The sequence below is a fragment of the Octopus bimaculoides genome, chromosome 24, assembly GCF_001194135.2.
Source record: "Octopus bimaculoides isolate UCB-OBI-ISO-001 chromosome 24, ASM119413v2, whole genome shotgun sequence".
NCBI classification, from domain to species: Eukaryota; Metazoa; Mollusca; class Cephalopoda; order Octopoda; family Octopodidae; genus Octopus; species Octopus bimaculoides.
Window position 1 is genome coordinate 13,956,667 of NC_069004.1, and position 11,992 is coordinate 13,968,658.

Genomic DNA, 11,992 nt, shown 5'->3' on the forward strand with positions numbered 1-11,992 from the left:
AGTACCGCCTGACTGGCCTTCTTGCAGGTGACACATAAAAGCACCTACTACACTCTCTGAGTGGTTGGCGTTAGGAAGGGCATCCAGCTGTAGAAACCCTGCCAAATTTAGATTGGGGCCTGGTGTTGCCATCCGGCTTCACCAGTCCTCAGTCAAATCGTCCAACCCATGCTAGCATGGAAAGTGGACGTTAAACGATGATGATGATGATATGACAGGCTTCTTTCAGTTTTTGTCTACCAAATTCACTCACAAGGCTTTGGTCAACCTGAGGCTATAGTAGAAGACACTTGCCCACGGTGCCACATAATGGGACTGAACCTAGAACCATGTGGTTGTGAAGTAAGCTTTTTACCACACAGACACACTTGGTATGTAAAAGAAAAAAAAAATTTAATATTTCAAGTAGGCCATTACCAAAAGAAGCTGTTGATATTTTGTCAGCTATTATACATAAAAATTAAAATACATTTTAATGACAGAAAGACAAGAGATATACAGTAACATGTATATTTTCAAATTACTCTTTTTTTAATTACTTAACATCATGTATTTTTTTTCTTGCTAGCAGGAGTGGGAGATTTTGGAAATGTTTATGTTTACACAGTGTCAGTGCAATTATTTTAACAGCTGGATACCTTTCCTATATCTAACATTTTATCTGAGAAATAGGAATGGAATCTGCTATATTAATTTATCAGCCATGCTGACTTGTGTGCCTTGAACAAGGGTATATACAATACAGTGGCTGCAATATTGTTTGAACTTATGATCAGTAGTTAAGAAAGAATATTAAAAAAAAAATCAATATAAGGCGTAGGAGTGGCTGTGTGGTAAGTAGCTTGCTTACCAACCACATGGTCCCGGGTTCAGTCCCACTGCATGGCATCTTGGGCAAGTGTCTTCTACTATAGCCTCGGGCCGACCAAAGCCTTGTGAGTGGATTTGGTAGACGGAAACTGAAAGAAGCCCGTCATATATATATGTATATATATTTGTATGTGTGTATGTGTTTGTGTATCTGTGTTTGTCCCCCCAACATCGCTTGACAACTGATGCTGGTGTGTTTATGTCCTGTAACTTAGCGGTTCGGCAAAAGACACTGATAGAATAAGTACTAGGCTTCTAAAGAATAAGTCCTGGGGTTGATTTGCTCGACTAAAGGCGGTGCTCCAGCATGGCCACAGTCAAAAGACTGAAACAAGTAAAAGAGTAAAAAAGAGTATAACCATAGATGGGTTTCAGTTTTATTCTGACCTTATCAGCAAAGCATAACATTTACTGTACATACAAAAGTAATGATGAAAAAAAAAAAATCATTATGTAAATAAACAGTACTGTACAATTTAAGGGCATACCAAACATAAAATTATTTAGAGATTACTTAATTAAAAGATGTTATCCACATGAAAAGCAATAGTTATGTTAGTATTAACATATTTAATGAAACATTTAACAAACTAACTGGAAATAAATAATACACACACACACACACACACAAAAAGCAGAACAAAAACACAAAAAATGAAAGTTAATTAATGACTGATATTGCCAATTTTTACAGACAGACAAATTAAGCAGAAAATTGGTAGAGTCTTTAGAGCATCAGATAAAATTGTAGTATTTACTTTGGTTTCTTGTATTTTGAGTTCAAATCCTGTCAAGACCAACTTTGTTTTTTCCTCTTTCAGGGGTAGTGAAGGTGGTGGTGGTGGCGTTGGGGTGGGGTGGGGGAGATGATTGTTAAATAAAATGCCATGCTAAGGTGTGAACTGGTGGAATCATTTACAAGGTCAGACTGGATGCTTTGTAGTATTTGTTCGAGTTCTTTTCATTCTGAGTTCAAATTTCACTGTGGTCTTCTTGCAAGGTAGACTTCATCAGAACTACCCTCCATTCCCTAGTCCTTGGGTGCCTTTAGTGGAGTCCACTCTGTTAAAAGTATTTGGGGTAAGTCTCTAGTTTGAGGTTACCTTCCTTTGTCTCTGCTACTAATGTCAGATGCCCTATAAAGCAGTGGTTCTTAACCAAGGCCCACGGAAGATTTTGTTGTTAAAATTTATGAGCAATAAATTGCTTATACTTCTACAATACACAAAATATTTTAGCAATTTTTTAAATACAATTCCTAATAATATTTAATTATAAAAATATAATAGGAATTTTTTAAACATCAAATGGCTATGAGGATCTAAGTAAAATGGGAATCAACGGGATTTTCAGGTAAAAAATGGTTGAGAAACACTGCTCTAAAAATCAAGGTCATTGCACTATCTGCTGACATAGTACTAAAGATAACACTAGAGATTTTGTCATCTTATTCTGACTCATTTAGCTAACCCTCATTGTATTTGCCAAAATACAGATGAAACTTCTTTTATTCTTTCAGAATTTATGAAAGAGTACCAGCCATCGTTGGTGAGTTGATGGAAGTATTACAAGAGGTGGGGGGAGAGGGGCAGATTTTGTAGTACCTGTCCTGGCTCTTTGTGGTCTGACAGTTACACCTGTGATAACACTAGTGCTAAGTTATATTGGCCCAAGTTAGTAGCACTCTCGCATAGATTAATATTGGTGATGTGGAGTGGGGAAACTTGCATGCATGAGCAACAACCAGTCCTCTTCAAAAACATTTACTCAGGCCTGCAATATATGTACAGATGTATGGCCAACCTTGACTGATGGGACCGTAATTATAATAAAAAAAAAGGTTTCAAATTTTTGCATAAGGCCAGTATCAATCAATTACAATGACACCAGTGCTCAACTGGTACTTATTTTATTGACACCGAAAGGATAAAAGGCAAAGCTGACCTCAGCAGGATTTGAACTCAAAACATAAAACGTCAGAAGAAATGCTGCTAAGTATTTTGATATACTAACAATTCAGCCAGATTGACCTCAGTGACCTAACTAATAATCATAATAATAATATTAGTTTCAAATTTTTGGCACAAGGCCAGTAATTTTTTTGGGAGGGATTAAGTTGATTAAATTGGCCCCAGTGCACAACATCCCCAAAAAATGAAAGACAAAGTTAATCTTAGTGGAATTTGAACTCAGAATGTAAAGACAAACAAAATGCTGTAAACAATTCTGCCAGTTTGCTGCCTCAAGTCATTTTGGAGTAAGGCCGGCAAGTTTGGGGGAGAGGGTAAGTTGATTACTTTGTCATTAGTGCTTATTTTATTGACCCTGAAAAGATGAAATACAAAGTCAGCCTTGGTGGGATTTGAACTCAGAACATAAAGACGAACAAAATGCTGCTAAGCATTTTACCCAGCATGCTAACAATTCTGCTAACTTGCAGCCTTAAGTTATAATTTAATAGTAAATAGAATTCATAGCTAGCAGAAACTGAACGAAGCAGATTTTAATTTTTTGGTTGCCCAGTTTTCAAAGTTAGGTTACTATAAGAGCATAGGAATAATTACAAATTATTTCTAATGGGTAAATATCACGGTAGACCAAATAAATGAGCATAAGGGTGAGTAGGACTGGAAATATATAAATTAAGAGTAGGTAAATAGATCTGGAGAACTGAAGCAAGTGAATTAGAAGATATTGGATTAAGATTAATAAGTGAATGTATGAAATTAAGATGAGTGTTCAAGTAGATTAGTGTCTCTCAATGTCAGTAAAACTCTCTTGGCTGGAGTGTTCGTGGGAGCAGATGGGTTATGGGATGGAAGCAGCGGAGAGAAATGGAAACTGGATAGGATTGAATATTGGAAAAATGTAATCAAGAGAAAGCGGTATTGATGGATAAGAGACAAGGTAGCTGGGGAAAAAATATTTAGCCTCGTTCATATTCAAACCACTATACTTGTGCAACAACAAACAGTCCCCCGATCTCTCTCTCTCTCTAGTGTGTGTGTAAAACAAATATAAACATCATATTTCTTTTATATATATATATATATATATATATATATATATATATATATATATGCACACATACACAAATAAACCAAATATTTGTTACACACACACACACACATATTTATGGAATAACTACGGAGAAGGGGCTGAGACTGAGTATAAGAGGTAAAGAGAGAGGGCAAAGTGCTAATGGAAAAATTGTGTGTGAGAGAGAGAGAGAGAGAGAGAGAGAGAGAGAAAGAGAGAGAGAGAGAGAGAGAGTATGAAAAAGACAGACAGAAAAAGATGAGAGACAGAATAAGAAAGAAAGAGAAAATGGGGAGAGGGACAGATAGACACAGCTAGCGTAGCAAGCTAGCAAGCTATCTGCTGATTGATTGTTAATATCTGAAGGCTGATGTTTTTATATTCGTGTTCTGTCAGTGATATAATGTTGTAAGAAGTTTGATAAGCTAAGAACACACCTACGCTTAAACAAAATTTTTTTAAAAAAATGTTTAATGAAAAAACAAAACACTAAGATGCATCCATAGTTGTTAGATATTTAGTGAGCAGATGCTGGAAGCTTAAATACATGTAACAAAGATTTTTGGAATTCCTCTAGACACAAAACATGACTAAGGAAAAAGGAAAACCAAAGAAAATCAAAGCTAGTTTGTCAGACTGAAGACATGCTAAACAAATGTGGTAAAATTACATTTAATTAAAAAATATACATTTATAATAATACTAATAAAACAAAAGTTGTTTTATAATCATTGATTGTTGATTTTATTTTGAAAATAAAATCAAACAATCTAAGCAAACAAATAAAAATTAAAATGAAAGTATGTTTAAAAAAAACATTTGTTTTAAAAAAATCAGTAAAAAGAGAAAGTTACCCAGTTAAAATGATCTCAGGGTAGCTGCAAGTTGTTGTTCCCCATTCACCACCTTTAATTGGCCATCCCTTTAAGAACAAATAATGATAGAGCAAAGTCAGTTTATTAAGACAGGGAGAAGTTAGTTAGCAAATAAAGAAGACAAAAAAAATGTCAAAGTCAAGATTTAGAAATTACTCAAAAAAACAAAAACAGAAAGTAACAACAAAACCCCAAACAGAATTGCTTAACAAAAGGACAAAATATTACGTTGAAATTCCATACATTAACATTACCTTACTTTACAGTCAAAGCCCATAAGCTAAATTTTAAGTCAAACCCATCAGTTAGACTTATAAACCTTATGAAATCTGACAATAGGACTACTAGCAAGAAGATTCTTGACAAGACTATATATCATGGAAAAAGAAAAAGACAAAATCAAACAACCATTTTTTAATAAATCATTTTTTTACATTTCAATTTCACATTATTTCACATTTAATTTTTTTATACTTGGATGTTTGGAAAAGATAGACAAAAGCCAGGTGTAAAATCTTACGACCAATAACTCCTCAACTACAACATTATCTGTGTAATTGTTTTTTAAAGAATATTAAAGTGTGATTTGCTTGTTATTTCTAGCAGGTCAAGTATAAGTATGTAGAACCTACCACACTGGTTTTATATAAGAATTTAAAGCAAGAAAACCAAGTTAAAACAACTTGCTTCCATTGCAAAAATAATAAAAGAATACTATATTTTCTGGCATTCAAGTCAAATTTTTTAGACCAAAATTTACAGCCAAAAGAAGGTAGTTTAACTTATACACCAAGACAACTTTGAAGGACCAAAAATTCCATGTGAAATGTATCAAATTTTGGAAGAATAGTGACAATGTCTGAATGTTACACTACATGTTTGCCCTATATACTACATTGACTTGTATGCTGGAAAACAGTCTATGTTGCTGTTAAACAGTTTAAATATTTCTCCTTAGAACAAAGAACATGGGATGTGGAAGACATTTGCTTCCTTTTATATTTTGAGTTTCATAAACAAATACATCAATGTAAATAATGCAATAGAAAAAATAGATAATGGATGTATATGCATATTTCAAGGGTTATTGCCCTTCCATCAGTACCTCAGTTAACTCATCAACTGTCCATGAACACTTGAGATATGCATATACACCTATTATTTATTTTTTCTATTTTCAATTGCATTGTTTACTTAAAGATATTAGTTTATGAAACATAACTTTCTGAACTCTATAGAGAATCTACAGAGATAAACTTAAAAGCGAAAATATTGCACTGCTAATACATGATAAGACATAAAATTGGCTTGTAAGCCTGTAATATACTTTGTAGTACGTTGTGGTTATGAAACAAAATACTGTGGCTTTACCAGAAATTAATATGTATGTACCAGTTGCCAGGAATGTGTTTTGGCTACTTAAGGAATGTATCTGCGCATAGTTGATGAGTTGGATGTGGTGCTGATGAAAGAGCAACAACTCTTAAAATGTGCATATACACCCATTACTTATTTTTCTGTCTTTGATCACATTATTTACAGATGTATTTGCTTACAAATGTCATCATTTGCAGAGCTGGCTTTGAATTCTATAGAAAATCTATACAAATATTGACTTTTAAAATACTTGGCAGTATATTATAGTTCCAAAAAGAAATACTGTAGCCTTATCAGAAATTAAACTAACAATATTATAATTAATAAGCACAAGTTCAGGTTTCCGTCTCTTTGCTCCAGTTTCATCCAACTTACATTTGTTGTTGCTTAAAGGCTATCATTTTCTACACATATTTCTTTCCCTATTATCATATTTTCTTTAATACATTTTTTCCTGTTTCTCAATAATCCCATTTCTTAATTCTATTCCAAACAGGAGTAAATCTTATCTCTCCATTGCTTTATGCTCTACAACAAACATTCAATTTGCAATGGAGATTTACAATTAAAAGCACAGGAAAAAGTTCATCACGTATTCAGTTTAGTCAATGTCTCTACCCTGCTCATCTGTGAACATAAATTCCACCCTCTATAGTTCTAAATATAATTTTTGGAGGAATTTATAAACAGATATTCACATCACTATAAGCAATGTTGACAAGTCTCAGGTCAGCTCTGATCTGACAGATCTATGATCAAAAATGTAGTCATGACCAACCTATCTGCTGTTCAGACATTGTATGGGTGATTAGCAGAGTCATTTTGGTGTTGCATAAATTGCATTGTTCTTGTTTTCTGCATTCAGAGTTAAAATCTTGCTGAGGTGAACTTTGTCTTTCATCCTTTTGGTGCCAATAAATAAAATACCACCCCAATACTGGTGCAGCTCTCTTTCTCCTTCCAGCTGTTACATCTTTGAATGTCAACTGGGTCAGGGGACAAGAAAGTGTTGGTATCTGCTTGCAACTACAGGGGTACCTACACTGATTGGCAACAGCATGGTTTATACAGTCAAGTCACACTTGATTGCAAGTGATGGCAATAGTATTTTAGCACATTATCTACTGTGTCTTGCCTTTCTTTTAAGACAGCAGAATGTAATTTGAAAGACATTTTATTGCTAATGTCACAGAAAGGCTTTCATGTAGGTCTGTTTGTAATCCAAAACCAATTTAGTTTTGGTACTTAAATTCCACAGCATTTGGAGTTCTATGTAGTTTTTCAGCAAGTAGAAGCAAAATGGCCAAGTGGATACGATATTGAAGTTAATAGTTCAAATCCATTGCATGTATTTTGATTGTTATATCTCTAGAAAAGACACCTTACCCATTTTTTTTAGCTGCTGCAAAGGGGTATCATATATGGTGGAAAATAAAACTGGTAACAGGTTGACATTCTAAGCAGAAGGAGATCAGGCTCATCCCCTTCGTGCCACAACAGAAATCAGAATTAAATATTGGTCTTAGTTTTAGAATCTGGTTCCATTCACATCTAGAATGGCTTTAAAGGAATATTGAATTGATCCCAATATTCAGGGATCAGCTATCAAATAGACTCTGGCAGGATTTGCTTTCAGAATGTAAAGAACTGGAACTAAATTCTGCAAGTATTGTCCAGTGCTCCAATGACTTTGCCAATCCATGATGTGATCCTTTGAAGTTTAACCATTTAGCATTCGGATTACTCAGTCAAATGTAATGCTTTTTATTCACATAGTTTTGAAATAATCATGCATTATTTTGTAGCTTTGAAATTTCAAGATGTGACTGTTTTTTTTTTATAATGACATTTTAGGGTAGGTGTGAGAGGCCTGATCTGGCCATTTTGAATATTAAACATGTAGAATATTTTGAATAGATGTGGCTGGTTTAAATGTTAAAGAGTTAGAGAAGAATTAATATTTTTGTGATAAAAATATATGAATGAAATACATTCCAGGCTGGCATCGAAAGACGATGTAAAGTGGGGACTATAATCAATGGAAGGGAGCCCAATATGTGTGTGTTACAGCAACTTTATCGATCCCAGAAGGTCAAAAGGCAGAGTCAATGCCAGCAAGATTTGGAAAGAGAGTGGGAGAAAACTAAATGCCAAATCATTTCTGTTAGTTTCTTCTTCCGTTGTGAACTTTGAAGAATAATTGGAAGTTTTTGGTAAATTTTATGAAGTTTAAAATAAAAGGAAAACAAAAGAACTCACATTCTCACTGAAACCAGTTTTTTTCTGTTTTGATCCAACAGAATAGAAGGCAGGTATTAAGTCTGGAGGGCAATCTGCATAGTACTGGCAGGCAGTTACAGGAGACTCATGAATGTCCATAGGATAAGGGTTTTCAAAACACGGATAGCTGTGGAAATAGAAAGAAAAACAAAAAAAAAAATACTGTTTTAAAAGTTCTTTTAGAGAAATTTCTGTTTGCGATATTTGTATATTTATAAAGTGTAAGTATTAGAGAGATGTGTGTGTGTTTCACACACCAGATGATAGCAAGCTAATGGGGTCATCAGGAGAGAATGCGTACTGTTTTGGGGCCTTCCTCTTAATGGCATTACTGCGCACCAGCCCACCCCCTTGCTGAAATAAGGCCCTGCTTGCTAGATTAACAAGTTACTAGGTTTCACTCAATATTCTTCTAGCCATTGCTCATCGTGTCTTTTTAACTAAATCTAGTAGCTTGCTTTCTCCACTATAACCTGAATATCGATCATAATGGTATTTGCTTTATGATGAGTTAGGCTTAGTAACAACGACAATTGCCTCACACTGTGTCCAATGAATCCTCTACACCCAACTTCAATTGGAAAATGCTCTACTTTCAAGCCTGTGTTTTCACATTTCTCAAGGAGGTTTTTATAATGGTTGATCTTTTGAGTCCAAGCACCACCCATATTATCTTAACAAGGAACTGTTAGCTCGACTAAAGTTACTAATGTTTGTATTTATTTTACATGCCAGTGATATTTATATATGTGTATTTATAAATCATTATGAAATATATAAATATTATCTGCATATAAAGGAAATACAAACACTGACTACATCACATGCATGTCTGGAGAGAGAGCTTGTTATGAACAGAAGTAAGTATGTTAGTTGTCATGTTCATGCCTTTCAAGTACCATAGTATACTGTTACAGAAATGAAATGATTACAAATAGTTGACTTGGCTCACGGAGATTACTCTACAGCATTCAATAGTATATATTTCTTTACAGCCCACAGGGGGCTAAACATAGAGGAGACAAACAAGGACAGACAAAGAGGTCAAGTCGATTACATCAACCCCCAGTGCATAACTGGTACTTATTAATCGACCTCGAAAGGATGAAAGGCAAAGTTGACCTCAGCGGAATTTGAACTCAAAACGTAACAGCAGATGAAATACAGCTAAGCGTTTCACCCGGCATGCTAATGATTCTGCCAGCTCACCGTCCTTATATAGCTTACATTGATAGTTACAGTATAGCCTACACTAACAGTTATAGTATAGCTTCCACTAATAGTTATAGTACAGCCAGCACTAACAGTTATAGTATAGTCTACAACAGTACAGTCTATATTATTAGTATACTATAGTCTTCATTAATGTTGATTAGCTCTCAAGTTAGTTTTAATCAAACAGACTTGGAATTAAAGGTATTTCAAACTTGACCAACCTATCATTTTTTGAGACTCAGTATACACATTAGACTACATTCACTGAAGTGTATTTATTTATCACACATGAAACTGCCTTGTTTTCCCCACTCAACAAATTTAGAAAACAACAACATTGTACTTACCCTTGGACTGTGAGATCCACAACAACTAAATCATTTTGAAGAAGTACAACTATGGCATATGGTACCTGAAAATCTGAAACAAACAAACTTCAATTAATTAAAAAGTAACAATTTAACATTATCATTATGTTTTCAACATCTTTACCAGAGTCTCCACTGCGACATTGGATGCATCTGTTTTTCAAAGGGGTGTGTAAATCTGTGTTTTGTGGATGGTGGTGCACAATTGTGTTTATGTGCAAAATCAGTTTTACTTTTTGGTGTTTCATCTGTTTGTTGTGTAGACTATGCACAATATGAGTTTTGCTATGGTAGCTTATTGCTGCCTTGGAGTATGGACACACTGAGCAGTTGCCCAGGAGCCTCACCAAGCCAGGGAAATGATTCTCAACTGAGGGTCTATATAAGATTTTTGGGCGTCCACACAAGAAAATTAATAAATTAGTATTTTAAGGGTCCATATTTTATCTTTTACTTGTTTCAGGCATTAGACTTCAGTCATGCTGGGGTATGTTGAGGAGATGGGCTATAGATTGCCTATAGGGTTTTATAACCATTGAAGTGAAGGTGTGTGGCTTTGTGGTTTGGCGTATTCAGCTCACATTTGTAAGGTTGTGAGTCTACCAGCAGCATGTTGTGGCCTTGAGCAAGACACTTTATTTCATGTTGCTCCAGCCCACTCAGCCTTGTCACCTTCTGTGTCACACTGAATCTCTCTGAGAACTACAATAATGGTATGTGTGCTTGTGGCATGCTCAGCCAATTGCATGTTAATTTCATGAGCAGGTTGTTATATTGATTGGATCAAGTGGAATGCTCATTGTCATAACCAATGGAGTGCTAGTTGATTTCATTCATCAGATTGTTGAGATCAAAGCAAAACAGAAAACTAGAAGGAAAGGAGTCTTCTTCAAAGATTTTGGCTGTCAGGTGAAACAAACCTGTTCTGTCCAACTATCATACTTTACCCTTTAAACACCTAGAATGAAGCCATCTCCTTCTCTACTATACTCCTACTCAATTTAGTGAAGTACCTTTTTAGCCTTGTGGTTACACGGTGACCTCACCAGTGCTGGTGCCATAGAAAAGGCATCCAATACTCTGTAAAATGATTGGCATTAGGAGGGTGCATCCAGCTGCAGAAACTATGCTAAAGCAGGCATGAGAGCTGGCTGCAGTCCTTAGACTCTTTGGCTATCAAATGATACAACTTAGTCCAGCATGAAAAATAGGTGCTATATGATACAATAAGCTCATTATGATGATGATCACACACACATATATGTAGTTAAGTCTATGTCCAGTCATAGTGTGACCAATGGTTTTGCATCCACAAAGGGCTTAGCCACAAAGGCAGCGAGATGGCAGAATTGTTAGCATGCCAGGCAATATGCTTAGCGGTATTTCGTCAGCCGTTACATTCTGAGTTCAGTTCAAATCCCACCGAGGTCGACTTTACTTTTCATCCTCTTGGGGTCGATTAAATAAGTACCAGTTACACACTGGGGTCGATGTAATCGACTTAATTCCTCTGTCTGTCCTTGTTTGTCCCCTCTATGTTTAGCCCCCTGTGGGCAATGAAGAAATAAAAAAAAGCTTAGCCACCATGGATGTCTCCTCAGATAGTCTGACAAGACGTCCATGATGGGGCTAAGCCCCTTGTGGATGTGAAACCATTGGTCACTCTATGACTGGACACAGACCTAACTGCATATAAATACATTACAGCTTTATGCTTTAGAGTGTGCTTGTTTTTCAGATATACGATGTATTGAGAGCTATGATTGACCGTTGACCGAACACTATTCAATTTTTTTTCTCCGTGTTTTTCTCCTTGTCTCCGTATTCTTTCTGTTGAAGAGCGTAGCTCGAAACGTTAAAGACTTTCCGTATTCCCGAGCGTCATACTAATACATCCTTTTGTTATTTACACCACCTGTCCTCGTCTGTTGTTGTTTTTTCGTACATTCTCCCATATATATATATATA

The 11,992-nt window shown here is 35.3% G+C and overlaps 1 protein-coding gene across 5 annotated transcripts in view; it reads right to left on the minus strand.

Moving 5' to 3' along the window:
* Nucleotides 1–11,992, minus strand: part of LOC106876481 (syntaxin-binding protein 5) — a 433,849-nt gene that overhangs the window by 126,041 nt on the left and 295,816 nt on the right. For all 5 annotated transcript variants that reach the window (XM_052976466.1, XM_052976465.1, XM_052976467.1 and 2 more), the window contains exons 11-13: nt 10,004–10,076; nt 8,421–8,568; nt 4,764–4,831 (exon numbers count right to left, since the gene is read on the minus strand). In XM_052976466.1, the coding sequence (XP_052832426.1) occupies nt 4,764–4,831; nt 8,421–8,568; nt 10,004–10,076 (289 nt within the window). The remainder of the gene's footprint in view (nt 1–4,763; nt 4,832–8,420; nt 8,569–10,003; nt 10,077–11,992) is intronic.